The sequence below is a fragment of the Microtus ochrogaster genome, chromosome 7 (assembly GCF_000317375.1).
Source record: "Microtus ochrogaster isolate Prairie Vole_2 chromosome 7, MicOch1.0, whole genome shotgun sequence".
In the NCBI taxonomy this organism is placed as follows: domain Eukaryota; kingdom Metazoa; phylum Chordata; class Mammalia; order Rodentia; family Cricetidae; genus Microtus; species Microtus ochrogaster.
In genome coordinates this window covers 78,969,237-78,986,606 of record NC_022014.1, presented here as the reverse complement: position 1 = coordinate 78,986,606, position 17,370 = coordinate 78,969,237, and the positions used below count along the sequence as shown (strand labels likewise).

The 17,370-nt window shown below is 52.8% G+C and overlaps 2 protein-coding genes across 5 annotated transcripts in view; both read right to left on the bottom strand.

Moving 5' to 3' along the window:
- The window catches only part of Itgb4 (integrin subunit beta 4), a 33,989-nt gene extending 25,756 nt beyond the window's left edge, over nt 1-8,233 (bottom strand). Inside the window, exons 1-7 of one of the 3 annotated variants that reach the window (XM_026780803.1) lie at nt 7,864-8,233; nt 4,980-5,068; nt 3,504-3,586; nt 3,183-3,284; nt 2,831-3,035; nt 1,638-1,734; nt 1,363-1,534 (exon numbers count right to left, since the gene is read on the bottom strand). In XM_026780803.1, coding sequence (XP_026636604.1) covers nt 1,363-1,534; nt 1,638-1,734; nt 2,831-3,035; nt 3,183-3,284; nt 3,504-3,586; nt 4,980-5,058 — 738 coding nt within the window. In that variant the 5' untranslated portion in view covers nt 5,059-5,068; nt 7,864-8,233. The remainder of the gene's footprint in view (nt 1-1,362; nt 1,535-1,637; nt 1,735-2,830; nt 3,036-3,182; nt 3,285-3,503; nt 3,587-4,979; nt 5,069-7,863) is intronic. The other 2 variants (XM_026780802.1, XM_013347634.2) reach the window with 2 other exon arrangements.
- Nucleotides 8,234-14,071: 5,838 nt separating this feature from the next.
- Sap30bp (SAP30 binding protein) overlaps nt 14,072-17,370 on the bottom strand; it is a 31,829-nt gene continuing 28,530 nt past the window's right edge. For both annotated transcript variants that reach the window (XM_005350746.3, XM_013347645.1), the window contains 3 exons: nt 16,875-16,933; nt 15,634-15,718; nt 14,072-15,337 (listed from right to left, as the gene is read on the bottom strand). In XM_005350746.3, coding sequence (XP_005350803.1) covers nt 15,156-15,337; nt 15,634-15,718; nt 16,875-16,933 — 326 coding nt within the window. In that variant the 3' untranslated portion in view covers nt 14,072-15,155. The remainder of the gene's footprint in view (nt 15,338-15,633; nt 15,719-16,874; nt 16,934-17,370) is intronic.

The window sequence follows — 17,370 nt, the reverse complement described above, 5'->3', positions numbered from 1 at the left end:
AAAAAAAAAAAAGGAAAAAAACATAGGGTGATGTCTCTGTATGGCCTCAGCTGTCCTGATGTCCTGGAAGTCAACATGTAGATCAGGCTGGCCTTGAACTCCCATGTCTGGCTTGGGGTGATCTGTCTGTCTGTCTGTCTGTCTGTCTGTCTGTCTATATATGGTTTTTCAATAGAGGGTTTCTCTGTGTAGCCATGGCTGTCCTGAACTCACTCTGTAGACCAGGCTGGCCTTGAACTTAGAGATCTGCCTGCCTCTGCCTCCAAAGTTGCTGGTTTGGAACTCAGAGGCAGCTAAGGGTGATTTTGGATCCCTGATGGTCCTGCCTCCATCCACTTCCTCAATTCTGGGGTTGCAGATGTGTATCACCCTGCTGGGCTTATATAGCGTGGTTTCAAAACCCACGTTACAAGAGCAAGTACTTACGATACTATTACGTGAAGAAAAAAAGGCCAAGTTTCAGAATTATAGGTAAAACAATCCCACTGTATGTGGACGACAGGCTATAGGGGGTGGCTATTTGTTGGTTGTGGAATTACAGGCAAGTTTTGTTTTCTGATTTATCTGTCATATGAATGGGTTGTTTTCAAAATGAAAAAGAATGACCAGGGGGCTGGAGAGATGGCTCAGTGGTTAAGAGCACTGGCTGCTCTTCCAGAGGTCCTGAGTTCAATTCCCAGCAACCACATGGTGACTCACAATCATCTGTACTGAGATCTGGCGCCCTCCTCTGGCGTGCGGGCATACATGGAGACAGAATGTTGTATACATAGTAAATAAATAAATAAATCTTAAAAAAAAAAAAAAGGAAAAGAATGACCATTTTATTCTGCTAGCTCTGGGCCGGAGAAATGGCTCCTCAGGTGATGGTGCCTTCTTCAAGCTTGATAACCTGAGTTCTGTCCCTCAGGCAGGGGAAGGTAGAGAACTGACTCCCGGAAGCTGTACTCCAACCTCCACAAGCACACCTCTACACTGTGGCGTGCATGCACACAAGTAAATAGTTAATTGCCCGCACAGCTAGAGACTGGGCAGCTTGTAGCTATGGGAGATGGGCTGGTAGTGTCAGGGCCCTGGATATTCCAGAACTACCAGACCCATGACGGCCTCACTGACCAATACAAAAGCGAGTTGGGACTACTCACGTGGGTACAGAGCCTGAATCCCAGCATGTCAAAACAAGGATTAGAATTAAGGGCCTCTGGAATGTCTGGTGATCTGAAGGAATGGGGTCCAGGCCTCTGAGGACCCTCTTAGGGATTTCCAAGTCTAATGGTGGCGGAACAGACCAGCGGCAGTTTATAACCTTCCCAGAAAGGTACGACCCTGGCCTAAGCAGGCAGGGTCCCTCCGGACACTCACTGTGCACACAGCTGTCTGCAGGATGGCATCGAAGCCCCCTTCAGGAGCGTCCAGGTTGCCTGAGATCCGTTCTCCTTGCAGTTTGTCCAAAAATTCGTCCACACTCTCTGTCAAGCTGATGACATTCTTGAAGGAGAATGGAGGGTCGCTGTTGGGCCAGGGCTCCTTCAGCCTAGACAGAGGTGCAGACAGAGCCAGCGTCAGGGAAGGGTGAGGTCCCTCATGCTCCAGTGCCCATGGCCGGGACCCCAGCCCACCCAGACCTGCCCACTCACTTCTCAGGCCGCATGTCTGTCTGAGGGACACTGACTTTGTCCACAAACTTTCCAAATCCAATAGTGTAGTCACTGGTGAGCTGGCGCAAGATCTTTGCTGGGCGTCAGGAAAAAAAGGAAGACAGTTGAGTCCAGCAGCCCCACAGGGGACCCTGGGCCGGCTCAGGAGACAGGAAGTCAGCTCACAAAACCAGACCTCTTGTAAACGCTGTGTGTTGAGCATCAGTTCACAGGCTCATAGCTTTTGTTCCATTTTTTAAAAAAATTATTTTAGGCCGGGCGGTGGCGGTACACGCCTTTAATCCCAGCACTTGGGAGGCAGAGCCAGGTGGATCTCTGTGAGTTCGAGACCAGCCTGGTCTACAAGAACTAGTTCAGGACAGGCTCCAAAACCACAGAGAAACCCTGTCTCGAAAAACAAACAAACAAAAAGAATAAGAACATTATTTTATAGGCAAGGTGTTTTGCTTGCCTATATGTCTGTGCACCATGAGGGTGCCTGGTACCCATGAGGGCCTGATGAGGGACCAGGTCCCCTGGAGCTGGAGCTACAAACAGTTGTAAGCTACCATGTGGGTGCTGGGAATTGAAGTCTTCTGGAAGAACAGCCAGTGCTCTTAACTGGAGAACCATCTCTACAGCCCCTTTTGTTCGGATTTACAGTTGGGGGAAATGAGACTGGAGGGGATCTAGAATTGTGTATTTAGAAATAGTGGGACAGCCGGGTGGTAGTGGCACTGCCTTTAATCCCAGCACTCATGAGGCAGAGGCAGGAAGATCTCTGAGCTTGAGGTCAGCCTGGTCTATAGAGTGAGTTCCAGGAAAGCCAGGGCTGCACAGAGAGACACTGTCTGGAAAAACAAACAAACAAGCAAACAGTGGGGCAGCTGGGCACTGGGCTCAGTTAATTCTGCAGAACTGACATACCCATGGCCTTGTGGCATGGGGTTCCCTCTTTGTCAGGGCCAGATAGCTCGGCTCCTTGCCATTCTTGGGGCTCCTGTGAAACCTCAAATAGTAGGCAGAGTCTGGCTAGAATGTCCCTCTGCAAATGGGGACTCTTTGAGGTGCATGTGGGTGAGTGGGTTGGTTGTCTTTCCCCAGGGGTATAGGCAGCTGTCCTTGTCTTGGCCTCCTGAGCCAGCTGGGGGAGCCCCATCCCCACCCTCTCCACTCCACACTATAGCCCTTACCCAGGTTCTGCCCCATCTGCTTGAGGTTGTCCAGATCATCAGACATGGAGTTGGAGAAGTCCATGAGGATATACAGATCCATGGGGCTCTCCAAGGGCTCAAACACCTTGAACAAAAAGCTGCGCTCCTCACCTGGACGCAGCCGGACCTGCAGGCCTTGGGGAGACACCTGGCTGCGGTGCAGGGTGGTGTCAATCTGGGTGTTCTGTGTCCAAGGGAGTGGAGCAGTTTATTAGAAGGTCCCTCTGGAGACCTGAGAGGGGCATCTCAGGCCTGCCACGGGGCACCATGGTCCTCAGAACCAGCCAGTCTTAGGCATGGAGAGCCCAGCCTGCCACCCCGCTCCAGGCACCTCGGTGATGTCAAGGCTGCTCTCCATGACCAGTATGCTCTCTCCCCGGCAGCCTGCGGCCAGAAGCTCCGCCTGGGTGTTGCAACGCCGCTCCTTGAACAGCTGGCCAGAAGCAGATGGACTCAGGGCAGGTGATGGCCAACCCCTGGCCAGCCCAATCCCGGGTGATTTCCTGCTGACACTTCTGACCCTGACCTCTTTCCCACACCCATCTGGTCTGGGGCTTGGCCGAGCGGGTGGAAAGAATGAAGCTGGTCAGAGCTGGTGCTGGGGTGTGGGGTAGCTCAGGCTGGCCGGGCAAGCCTAGCCGTAGTGGCTCACCTCGTCTGTGCAGTAGGCACAGCTCTTGTCCACACGGATGCACTCGGTGCAGCTCTTCACCTGCGCCTTCTTGCAGCGGTTGGCTGGGGAGAGGAGGGCACATGAAGGAGGGTCTCACTAACGACCATCCTTCCCCAACTGCGCCTTCACCCGAGAGAAGTGTGGATTCTCTCTCCTAAACTTAGAGAGGACAAAATGGTCTATTCCACATAGCACAGTTAGGAATAACCAGAGCAGGGCCTGGAACCTGGAACTTTCTTCTCGAGTTGGGAGGATGGAGAGACAAAATGGAAGCGCAGGCTTTGCTGTGTGGACCACCATGCCATTTAATCTTTCCTAGGTATGGCTAGCCTGCAGCCCTTGGGCTTGCACGGCTGGAGCTAACTATCAATGCAGATCAATATACAATAGTAGACTTGAGATTTTTTTTCTTTTTTGGTAGCTTGATTGCATAGTTCTCAAGCACAAACTTTGTAAATGATATCATGTCTCAACATCAAAAGGTTGGCTGTAATTGTTAGGCCCTACGAAAGCTCCCAATCTGCCCTGTGACAAGCCACATCCACCATTCCCTGCCCTTTGTCAGTCCCTCTTCATTATGGCTTGTTTTTCCTAGATTGTTGCCAGGGGACTGTTCTGTCCCCTGAACCTCCTCTAGGGAAGAGACTATCTGCCTTGGTCATCACAGGACCCTTGTGCCTAGCACAAGGCTGGGCACACAGCAGGTTCTCAGTAAGTGGATGGAAGTCCTCAGTCTACACAAATGTTATTAGGTTTCTCCTTGGTTCTTCTTAGTTAGAATCACAATAAGGTTCAACTAGCTGCACCAGGGCACACAGTAAGGGTTCCCTTGGGCTCTAGGCCACGGCACCCTGGTCAGTGTTTAGCAATGGTTCTGATGAGGGAAGGGAAGCTCCAACTCTCTGTGGTTGTCAATTTATATGGTGTAAATATTCCTAAGCCGGGTGATGGTGGCACACGCCTTTAATTCCAGCACTCGGGAGGCAGAGCCAGGTGAATCTCTGTGAGTTCGAGACCAGCCTGGTCTACAGAGCTAGTTCCAGGACAGGCTTCAAAGCCACAGAGAAACCCTGTCTCGAAAAAACAAAAAAAAAAAAAAAAAAAAATATTCCCACCATACAAACATGACCTCAATCAGCAGGGAAAACTTGGTGGGAGTCATTTTTCAACTGGGGACACTCAAGAGTAGTTGGTATATTAAGAGTCTCCTTCTAGGATCCCCTAAAACTCATAGCTCTGCTACTGAGGCCTCAGCTCTGACTCTCGGTGGGCAGCTTACCTCCCTTTCTAGCCCGGACACTATGCAGGGCCTACAGCTATCAGAGGGGAAGGGTGTGGACCCTTAGGTTCTCCTGCCTGAGTGAGGCACAGATGTCAGAGCTGAGTAGCTGACTTCTGCAGGGTTATGTCTCAAGAGCTGCCTAGAAGGGTGTCTGCGGGGATGTTTAGACTCACCCATGTTTCCAGGAAGACTGACACTCAACACGGCTGCCAGCAGCAGCTTCACCCATGGGCTGGAACATGGCCCTGCCATCCTCCTCTTCCTGCAAAACCACAACAATGGACACACGATGCCTCTAGAGCCGTGGCCCACAGCATCGGCTCCCTGGATCCCCACCAGAGCTCCACAGGTCAATCTTGTTGTGTAAGTGTGGAAATGGAGGCTCAACCCCAGGCGTTGGGGATCATGTCTAGAATCTCAGCACATGGGAGATAAAAGAGATAGATGGAGGCTGTCATGGGTTAAGAGGCCACAGGGGGCGCTCTGCTTGTAAATGACAGAGACAAGTAGTTTTTTTATACCTGTCTTCTCCACTATCCCTTTTTTAAAGATTTATTATTTATTTATTTATTTTATGTATGAGTGCTCTGTCTGAATATACACCTTAATGACAAAAGAGGGCATCAAATCCCATATAGATGGTTGTGAGCCACCATGTGGTTGCTGGGAATTGAACTCAGGACCTCTGGAAGAGCAGCTGGTGCTCTTAACCACTGAGCCATCTCTCCAGCACCCACGACCCCTTTCTTGCCATCCCTGCAGTGACCACATGCCCTGATCCCGCTGCCCTGCCCGAAGAAGACCTCTCTGGCCTTTGTGGACTCTGTGGGCTCTAAGACCCAGCCAGTACCAGGTATCTTGGAGCTGCTCTCAGGATGGTAGTGTGGGCTTTTATTCTGTCCTTGCCTGTCACTTCCCAGTGGGCAAAGATACAGTCTCTCAGTAAGTAGGCTTCCTTCGCAGGGGCACTGGATGTACCAGCCGCCCAACTCTGCACCAGCTGTCTTGCTCTTTGTGAGGGTGGTAGGACCAAGAGGAGAGGTCCTGGCGTGGCAGTGGTGCCGCCTGGTTCTACACTGCCTGCCAGTTCATCAGCGTGGCCTCTAAATGCCCTGCGTTTCCCCCAACTCCTGCCTATCTCAGAGTTGAGTTTTCAGGGCCCAGGGAAAGTTTAGAAGCCCCTGCTGCCCACTCTCTCATACACAGTAGCCTTTGGCTCACCATTAAACCACCTTGGTACATCAGCAGTGTTCAGTGTCAGGCCATTGGGCTGCCCAAAGAGTATAAGGAAAGAGGCCGGCCCCAGAGCCACCAGGGCCTGCATAGAGGAGGGCAAAGGCCAGGGTCACACCTCTTTTTCTGGGGCCAAAACTCCTAGGGGCCCAGACAAGGCCACATCCACTGACCCTCCTCCTTGGAACCTTTCTTAGCAACCTCAGTTTGCTAGAGCAGGGTGAGCCCCAGGGTCTGGGAGGGCTGAGGCCTTCCATTTAGAAAAGAAAGCAGGATGCCCTGTCCCGTGCACCCAGTGTGTGGTCTCCGGGGAGGCAGACAGCAGCCCCAGCATATCCACAGGCAGAGCCAGCATAGAGAAGCCACCCCGACAGGGCAGTGGCTGGAAGGGAGCCCTGAATCAGCAGAGGGGCGGCTCCTGGGAAGAATGAGTTTCTTGCAGCCTTAGGCATAGGCACCACACCCACATGCTACACAATGCAGGCTGCAGATTTGGCCTCCCTGCGGGCACCATTACCTAGGCAGGTATGGGCATTGGAGGGACAATCCCAGCTCTTTTCACAGGCCCAAGAGGAGAGCACATAGAGCTGTCACCAGCAACCAAGACAGCAACATTTCAGCGCAGATACCAAAGCATCTGCACAGGATCCCAGAAGGAGAGGCTTTAGGACAGGAGGCTGTGGGCCTTCTGCATCCAGCAATCAGTACTGGGAGGGTCTGGTGGGATTTGGGAACAGCACAGATTTCATATTAAACCTACACACACACAATCACACACACACACACACACACACACACACACACACACACACACTAAAATGGCAATTAAGGGCCTAGGCAGACACTCTGCTTTCTTCGACTCAGCTTGTATTTAAGAAGTTCTAAAAGTAGTGACCTATTATAGAAACGACACCACTACACACAAAGGTTAGGATTGTGGATGTCATCAGAGTATGTGGCCTTAGCAGGCTGGGTGTGCAGACAGGACAACAGTTCTTGAAGCTGCCCTGTCACTCATTGGAAATCAGGGTTAACACTTTCTCTCTCTCTCTCTCTCTCTCTCTCTCTCTCTCTCTCTCTCTGCGCACACACACACACACACACACACACACACACACACACACACTCCCTAGAAGGACAGGAACAAATGGGATGGTCTACCTGGGTGCAAGCCTGTGCTCAGGGTGTGGCCAGTCTGTTGGGGAGAAGGAAGAGGTCTGTCCTGGCCCGGACAACCACCCGGAATCCCAGGCCACAGTGACAGCCAGAAGGCTGCCACTAGAGACTGTCGGGAAGAGTGCAGCACAGGGGCGGGAGAAGAGCTTGCACCGCTACTGGGTAAGATTCTGAAAGTTCCTTGAGAAGGGGCACCTGGAGTGGGCTTTGGGAAGGGAGCAGGCTGGTGGCCTGCCATGAGGAAAATCAGGGACTCCCCACGCTTCCCTGTATGCTCTGAGTCACCACACACCGAGGGGAGGCAGACACCCAGGGGGCCGGTGAACCCCCAGCCTCTACCCACTCCTGTTGCACCTCTAGCAGGGGCATCTGATGGCCACCATCCTACCCCAGATCCCAGCCACCCCGCTCCCAGTTGCCCCCTGCTCACACCGTGGCAAGCCTGGCACCTGTCCTGGCAGCATGGGCAGAGGCAGCCAGGGCCTGCCAATCTTCAGGGAAGGAAAGACGAAACAAAAGCCAACTAGTTTCTCTGCGCGGCCCCGGGCGGGAGTGGTACTCCCTTTCCTCGCCAGCCCTGGCCACCCGGGGCACGGCGGCGGGCGGTGTGCCCCTTGGACGCCTGCTTCGGGCGAGAGCTGCACCTACCTTGGTGGGTGCCTGGGCTGCGCTGGGTTGAGATGAGCGCGCGGGCGAGCCCGGAGGGGCAGCAGGACGGGCGGCGGCGGGCGGGAGCCAGCAGTGCTTTATGGACGGGCGGCGCAGGTAAGAAGGAGGCGCTGGTGAGTCAGGCGGGCTGCATTCCTGCGCTCTGCGCGCACCTGTCGGGGCAGGAGCTGGGGTGTCGCCGCAGCAGCCAGGCCCGCCCCCCGGAAAGGGCTGCGGCTCCCGCGGCGCCAGCCCCGAGCCCCGAGCTGCCGCGAGGAGGCTGGAGGAGGAGCCGCCCCTCTCTGCAGTTCGGACTCGGGCTCCCGTCTTCCCTACCCGTCCATGCTCCCGGATTGGGTGCCCCGGCCGCTCCGGGTCCCTGGGCGGCTTCTTAATACCCAGCTTCTGGGCAGTGAGCCCAGCTGGGCCGATCCCGCTGCCTCGACGGCCATCGGGTCCTGCACCTCCCTCTCTGTGTCAGCCGAGGATGGGTCGAGCCCCAAACTGGTAGGGAGATTTAGCACCTGGACGACTGGCCTGCGGGTCCTCTCAGCCGCTACAATGTGGCTAGAGGAACCGACAGGCAAGGGTGGGGTCCTCTGGGTTTCTTCAGATACTCAAATCTCCCTAAAATGTAATAGTATAACATTTCTATCTAAAGGCCACGTGACCTAGCATGTAGTAGCACTCACAATGTTGGTGACAAGCTGATTGACAAGTCTTACTCTTGTTGCAGACTCTCAATCCCCCGCGGGCCGCTTCTGTTTAGTGAACCTGTTGAGGTGCTGCAGATCCCAGCTCTCTTTTCTCCGTCTCGTCCTACCTGCTAGCCATGCTCGGCAGGGCCTGGCACACCAATCAGTCCAGTCTCCAAACGGTGGCGGCTTCTAGCTCCCCAAGTGTATGAACCGGAGCATGCCGTCTTTAAACTCAGCCTGATTTGGCCTTACTCTTGGAAACCCTGGGCTAGTGTCATGAGATCTTAATATTTCCTTGACTCCCCCACACCCCTACACCTGGTTTATAGGTCCAAGAATATGGCCTTGTCTCACTCTGTAGTCCAGGTTAGTCTTGAACTTGTGGCAATTCACCTGCCTCTACGCTGCAAGTGCTGGGATTACAGGCATTCACCATACCTGCTAGTCTATTGTTTTCCTTTGTTATGGTGTTTGGGGTAGAACCTAGGTCTTCATACCTGTCAAACATGTACCCTCTAGCGTAGGTAGGTTGTGGCTTCTTCATGGTGTTTGCTATACTGGTGAACTGTGAACCCTAAGGGCAGATGTGTTCTGTCCCCTGGGGTGACCCAAGTCAGGAGACATGGGGAGGACAATGCCCAGGGTGCTTTTCCCACAGCCTCAGCCCTGATGCCTGGCTCATACCAAGAACACAATAAACAGTGTAGGTGGTCAAGATGGCTTAATTGGCCAAGGGGCTTGCTGCCAACCCTAACGACCCAAGTTTAATCCCTGGTAGAGCTCACTCTCGCAAATCCTCTATGGTGTATATGTCCACGTCACCCTCCCAAATAAACAAATGTAAAATATGGTGGCGCAGGCCTTTGATTCCAGCCCTCAGGAAGCAGAGGCAGGTGGCTCTGCCTCCCGAGTGCTGGGATTAAAGGCGTGCGCCACCATCGCCCGGCTTGCATGTGCACATGTGATGCATGTGAGGCCACGACGAACATGTGGAGGTCTGAGGACAACTTTGTGGAGTGAGTTCTCTCCTCTGTCTTTCTGTGGGTTCCTGGGATCAAACTCAGGTCACTGGGCTTGACTGGCAAGTACCTTTACCTGGCTCAGAAGGTTCTACATGTTAATTTTATAAAAATAAAATAACTGTCTGGCAGTAATGGCGTACACCTTTAATCCCAGCACTTGGGAGGCAGAGGCAGGCGGATCTCTGTGAGTTCGAGGCCAGCCTGGTCTACTAGCTCCAGGACAGGCTCCAAAGCGACAGAGAAACCCTGTCTTGGGAAAAAAAACAACAAAACAACAACAACAACAACAACAACAACAAAAAAGCAAAGCAAAACAAAACAAAAAATAAAATAAAATAACTGTTGGGTTTGGTGGCCGGCAACCAGTAACTTGGGAGGGGAACGTAAGAGCATTACAGCTGTCGGAAGCAGAGACTACACGGCAAGTTCGAGACTACTCTGGGTCACTCTGCAGAGCCTGGCTCACATAAACGAATAAATGAATGGGTGAGGGTGTTGCACTTACCTAGACTGCATAAAGTCCTAGGCTCAGTCCCTAGCAATCGCCCCCACCCTGTGAAGTAAAACTTCAGTCACTAGTTCACTTGCTTGTTTAGTTTACACGTGTTTAACGGGCTCCAGCCTGAGTGAGCACCACGGGCTGTGCTGACAATTCTCCAGGGGTACGCTGGACTGTATTATGACACCGATCCCCAGACTCCATGAAATGCAGGGTGAGGGCGGCCCTCCTCTAATTCAGGCCTCCGAAGGTGGAGGGGGGTGAATCGCCAGAACCAGCTGTCTAGCAAGTTTAGCCACCAAGGAGCCCTGGGTTTGACTGAGAGACCCTGCCTTGATGAGTAAGGTGGACGAGCCGTGGAGGATGATTCCTGACATCAGCTTCTGCGTGCCTGTGCACCCACATGCACGTCAACCCACGCGCGTGTGGACACACACACACACACACACACACACACGCGTGTAACAACATGCTGAAGGAGGGGCTGGAGAGATGGCTCAGTGGTTAAGAGCATTAGCTGCTCTTCCAGAGATCCTGAGTTCAATTCCCAGCACCTTCTTCTGCCCTGCGGGCATACCTGCAGGTGGAGAACACTGTATTTACATAATAAGTAAAATGTCTTTTGCCAGGTGGTGGTGGTGGTGGTGCACGCCTTTAATCCCAGCACTCGCGAGGCAGAGGCAGGTGGATCTCTGTGAGTTCAAGGCTCTGTTCTGTGAGAGCTAGTTCCAGCACAGCTAGGACTGTTACACAGGAAAACACTGTCTCGGAAAAAAAAATGTTGAAGGATGAAAAATATTTTATTTTTACCATTTGTCTTCAAAAGTATGGTTTTGCTACATTGCTATATGTTCATGTGTTTTTTTTATTCTATATGTTTATGTGTGTTTTAAAATCTCTGTGTTTGTATGTGTGCTCTCATATGTGGAGGTCAGAGGTCAGCCTCAGGTCTTGGCTTTGCCTTCTGCCTTGGGACAGTTTCTTCTTGTTTGCCACTGTGTACGCCAGGCTAGCTGGCCTGGGAGCTTCTGAGATTTCTCATGTCTCTGCCTCTTATCTCAATCTGGGAGTGCTGGGATTACAGGGACCAATAAGTTTGTCGTTCAGGGGATTTGAACTCAGGTCCTCATGTGGCAGGCACCTTTCCGGCATAGGGAGCATTCCCCCTCCCCCGCCCCGGGCTCTGTGTTTGTTTGTTTTTCATTTGTATTTACAATTGTACCTATCTTAATATTTTATTCCTCTAGACTCCAGCGTGGTCTGAGAACACCCCAGTACCACGTCTCAAAGACTCTATTAAGTAAACCGTGACTCAGTTCATGTTTACATTTCTTAACTGCCCAGACATGTCTATCACCATGGCTTCCTTTCGAATCCAAGTCCAATTCCAGTCACCCGCACCATCGGACTAGGTCTCCTCCCTAATCTAGCAGTTTTTCGTTCTCCACAGCGATTTTTCTTCAGGATGAGTCTTCTTTGCCCAGTGGGTAACATGCTTGCTGTTCAAACATGAGAAACGTCACTCATATAAAAGCTGGGGGTGGTGGCAGAGTCCCGTAACCTGGGGGGGAAGGGGAGGGGGCAGGCAGGTGACTAGCCAGTGTCGCTGGGAGGGAGAGCTCTAGGCTCAGTAAAGATAAATACAAAGTGAAGAGCCGCTAGACGGCTCTGTGGACAAAGGTGCCCACTGACCTGAGTTCAATCCCGGAACTCACATAAAGGTGGGTGGAAGGAGACCCACTCCATAAGTCACCTTTGGTCTCCACGTGTGCCATGGTATGTGTGTGTATGCACACAGATAATAAATAGTAAGGTGGGCCATAGTGGTGGCACACACCTTTGATCCCAGCCCTTAGGAGGCAGAGGCATGTAGATCTCTGTGAGGTCAAGGCCCCCTTGTCTACATAGTGAGTTCCAGGCCAGTTGGGGCTGTACAGCCTTGTCTCAAAACAAAACAACAAACAAAACAAAAAAAGAAAATAAAAGTGTGATCAGTAGTTAAGAGCACGTGTTGCTCTTGCAGAGGACCCTGGTTTGGTCCATCATCCCTAACTCCAGTTCCAGGGGACCAGATGTCCTCTTCTGGCCTCAGCCACCAGGCACGCATGCGGCACGCACACATGCAGGTAAAACACTCACACACAGAAAATAAAAGTTTATAAAAAGGCATCTGATGATTTGATGCCAAGCTTTGGTCTTCACACAGGTACAAGTATGTGCCAACCCTGCAAACGTGCGTGCGCGCACACACAGGGTAAGAGGAAAACACACATTTACAGAACTACATGTCAACGTGGTCAGATCACTGCAGAGGGAATTCCCAGCATGACTACGCTTGTGTGTGAGCACCCAGGCAATCCCTGCTCAGACGCCTTTATCCTTCTCTCCCTGGTCATTTCCTGCTATGAATGAACACATCTAGCGTCCGACTCCTGGAGCAGAGAGCCCCTTCCTCGACCACCACAAAGATGACTGACTGATTCTTTGGGTTTCCTGGCAGCCCCCTCCATCAATGAATCTGGAATTGGGTGAGCTATTTACCTCTTCTTTTCTTCGTCTCTTGGAAAAACGTATGTCAAGTTTCAAAAAGCAAAACCACATATTCTGATCTTCCCCAGAGGAAATGTTATTAAAGATAATCCCCATGGGGACCAACTCCAACCCTTGTCTCAGACGCACCCCAGCTTCCCCTCTGGTTCTCTACTTCAAAATGACGAAGCAGCCAGACCTGCTTCCTCCACACTGACCTTTAAGGAGGCGTCTGTTGTCTGGGGAAGCCCAGCTTTCTGGATTGATCTGATTGTTTTTTCTTCATGTGTAGGGATTAGTGCTTTAGGACTTTGAGGGAGGTGGCTCTCTCTGTCCACCACACGGGTCCTGGAGATTGAACTTCGGTCACCAAGCTTTCTGGCAAGCACCCTTACCAGCTGAAGTATAACCTTTATTTATATTTATTTATTTGGTCTTTTGAGACAAGGTTTCTCTACATAGACCAGGCTGGCCTTGAACTCAGATTCTCCTGCCACTGCCTCCCAGTGCTCAGATTAAAGGCATGTGCCAACATTACCTGGCCACACTTTACTCTTTTTTTTTTATTTTTATTTTTGGTTTTTCAAGACAGGGTTTGTCTGTAGCTTTGGAGCCTGACTCGCTCTGTAGACCAGGCTGGCCTTGAACTCAGAGATCCGCCTGCCTCTACTTCCCAAGTTCCTAAGTGCTGGATTAAAGGCATGTGCCATCACCACCCGGCTCAAACTTCTTTAAAAAATATCATTACAGGGGCCAGGAGAGATGACTCATTAGTTCAGAGCACTCTGGTTGCTCTCACAGAGGACTGGGGTTCACGTCTCAGCATCTACATGGCCGCTCACAATCACCTTTAAGTCCAGCTCCACAAGACCCAATGCCTCTTCTGGCCTTCATGGGAAAAGGGACCCTCGTGGAGCAGACAATAAAACAAATGACTACACACAGACTTCTACAACCCACTGCGGCAGTACTTCCTTCCAAAGGGGCTTGTGGAGTCTGAGCTGGCAGAGCATGCGCTTTGCAAAATGCCTTAAACAAGAGGCAAAAAAGCAAAGTTGCAATGGTGTCAGCTAGGCCGGGGAGTTGGCCACATCCCCATCAAGGGCTACTTTTAGACAGGGTCTCATGTAGCCGAGGCTAGCCTTCCACTCCCGCCTCTGCTTCCCAGTGCTGGGATTACAGGCACGTGCCACCACCCTAGCTTATATATGTGACAGAGGGGATTGGACCCAGGCTTCCCCCAAATACCAAGGGAGCTACAGTCCCAAACTCTATCACTTGAAAGGGTTCACTGCATCTTTCTGAGCTGCCCACCTCAGACCTGGGTGTCCTGTGCCAATGGGGGCACCATATGCTAGAGGCTGCAGGGCAGGCCTTTCCAGGTGCTCTTGGGAGGGCCGGCAGCAGGCACCCCTCCTCCCCCCAATGTTGCAGAGTGCCTTCAAGGAGAGAAAGGGATGAGTGTGACTCCGTTTTTATTTTAGGGATCGCACAGGCAGTTTGTCAGTCCTTGGATCACAAAACAAACACCAGCCACACACTCAGCAGCACCTTCCTCGGTCTGTTGGTCCCTTCACAGCCTGGTTTCCTCCCCCGACACTCAGCCTTTCCTCTGTGTGGGAAGTAGAGCTGCCAGGGGGCATGAGAGGCAAGCATTCTCCTCTGGCATCTTGGGCTGATGAACCTGTTTGGGTCCTAAGAGTGGCGACTGGTGCTACCCAGGGGCTGCTGCTGGGCAGAGATAACGACAGAGGAAGGGTGGGGTGGCAGAAACCTTCCCAAGAGCAGGCTTTCACATAAACAATGAGCTGCCGCCAGAGCCAGAGCAGGAGGTGATTCATCACCACCACTGCGTGGATCCTGCTGGCCACACTCACTGGCACTGAGGGACTGGAGTGGCCTTGGCCAGGTGCCCACACCTTGCTCCTACCCTGGGCAGGTTGGGAGTCACATCCCAGGCCTCTGTTAACTGGCCTGATTTCAAAAGCCTGGGTGTGTATTAGAAGCAATGTGGGGAGCGCTTAACTGCACCCATGGGAGCAGAGGCCTCTGCTATTGCCTGAGAATTGTTGAGATCTGGTTTCCGGGTCAGGAAAGCAGAAATCAGGAAGGAGCCTGTGTCTGCCCCCACCTGCTCACGCCCCTGGGCACACGCTGGGAATGACCACAGTAACTCCCTGGGCCACCCCTCTGAGACTCTCAGTTTCTGTCATGCCGTGGTTCACCCTGAGCAATAATCCTGACTGAGACGGAGGGGCACTCGTTTGCCTGAACACAGCATGGGAGAGGCCAGTGCACCTGGCGTGCAGGGACCTAAGAATGCAGTACTTTCAATAGGGTGAGACCCCAAGAGGTCTATGGACAGACTGTCCGATGCACCCCACTGCCTCTGCTGCAATGTCCTTCCGGCTGGAATGTCACATAAAGGCTCCTTTTGGAAGGCACGTGGGGAGCACATCTTAGTCCTGAAACAGAGTGGCACCTCCCAGTGGGCAGCAGTCACTGGGCAGCACAGTCCTGCCAAATCCTGGGGGTGCCCTCTGGTCACTGCTTGGCCTTCTTCACAATGGTGCCCACAGCAGAAATGACGGTGGTCTTGGAGCCACTGGCACTGGTGGTGACAGTGACCACTGCTGGCAGCGTGGCTGTGGTGGTGAGGATGGTGGGCTGTGCTATGGCTGTCACTGGAATGGCAGAATCCCACTTGCTCTTTCTCTTCTGGGCATCTAGACGCAACAAGAGAGAAATGGAGCTTAAAACCAATCAGAACAGGACCCCAAAGGCAGGACCGCTTTACTACCAGCTCAGAGGCTTAGGACAGAAACAGGAGTCCATGGTGCAGAAACCCAGAGAGGAGCCAGGAATCTGGAACCTACCCCAGGATCCAGGACTTGCTATGCTCTCATCCAGGGGAACATAGCAAGGCCGAGCCTGGGCACAGACCTTTTCAGGCAAACCCAGGAAGCCCCTGCTCTATCTGGTGTCCCTGAGGCAGTGCTGGGACTGGATGAGCGGCCTCTACCTGCAACAGCTGTGCTGGCCGTGGTGGTGGTGGTGGCCGTGGCATTGGTTGTGGTGCCTTTCTTGGTGCCCGTGACAAACTCAATCTGGAGAGAGAGAGGACAGTGAGACCAGCGCAGAGCGGTGTGTCCATTCCCTGTGCCGTCCGCCTGCTCCCAGCGGACAGGAGTTTGGCACTTACACAAAAGAGGCCCTGAAAACCACCTTGGCTGGGAGCACCTGGGGGAGGGAAAGGTGCCCGAGAGCCTGAAGGGGCTTTCATCACTCTTCCAAGACCTTCCCTGACAGACCTGGGTCCCGCCAGCATCACAGGTCATTGCACATGCCTGCACCCCAGTTCACTACTCCCCCTGGCCCCTCCTCCTCACACCACAGCGGAAGTGGTACCTTCCGCACAGGGGAAGGACAGCTGTGGTCCCCAGGCGCTGCAGACATGTCCCTGCAGTACGCCTGGGGTTTGGAGAGGAGAGGGAAAGAGAAAGAAGGGAGATTCACTCAAGGGTTAAGAATGAGAATGTAGTTTATCCCCTCACACCAGCGCCCACATTCCTGGTCTGCCAACAACGACCTCAGAGGCGGGCAGCAGTGCACAAGGCCTTGCAGTCCCCTCAGTCTGGAGGGAAAGGGAGCATCCTGTGGCCATGGTTGCATGGTTGTGACATGGCAGCAGGAGCTGGTGTCCTGACGAAGTTATCCGCCGTGGACCCTGTCATACGGTACAGCATAGAGGACTCTATTTTGATCTTGGAGTTAGTCTGATACTTCTGAAGAACCCAGATCACACTGCCACAGAGGTGGTGCCTGGTGTTCAAAATGACGGCTATGTGGCTATCAGACATGAGATCCACAGGGAGGCAACAAGCTGGCTGCTGAGACCAGCTCTGCAGGCCAAGAAACGCAGCAGCTGGAGCAAGTCTTGGCCCCGCTCTCTGAGAAGGAGTACCAACTTCTAACCAGGTCAGGGGGCATCAATGACCCAGAAGAGACAAAGCCACCAGGGCTCTGCAATGGGGACAAAAAGGAGCAGGATGTGGGGAACAAAGCAGTGGAGGCTTGTGTAGGCCAAGTCAGGTGACAGGGGACCCCAGTCTGCTGGCGGAAAGGGCATGGCCGATGCCGCTCAAAGCCTCACAGGCAATGAAGAGGACGGTGGAAGGGAGCCTAGGGCTCCTGACCCAGACTCAGCCAGCAGGACCTGCATGCTCCGCACACCCGCCTCCACCCCAGCAGGTCAGAACTTACTTTGGTTCGCTCCTTCTTGGCCTTTTCCAATTTGTCCATTTCAATCTTCTGGGCCTTGGCTGTGGAGAGAAGACACAGGCTGTTATGAGCAGCGTGTGGTTGCGGGAGGTCTCTGGCCTAGAGGGCTGCATGGATTCAGCATCCTGCACTTGGCAGGATGAAGTGCTAGGCTTGGTCAGCACAGAATGTGGGCCTTGACCAAGGATCTGGGGGCTGCACATCTGGCTGGGAAGGGTCAGCTGATCCTGAGGGAGTATCTTCCAACTCATTAAGAAACATGAGATACAGCATTTTATTGCAATAAAAACACTGTTAACTTGGGGGGCTGGAGAGATGGTTCAGCAGTTAAGAGCACTGACTGTTCTTCCAGGGAAACCAAGTTCAATTCCCAGCACCCACATAGCAGCTCACAACTGTCTGTAACTCCAGGATCCAACACCCTCACACATACATACATACATACATACATACATACATACATACATACATACATACA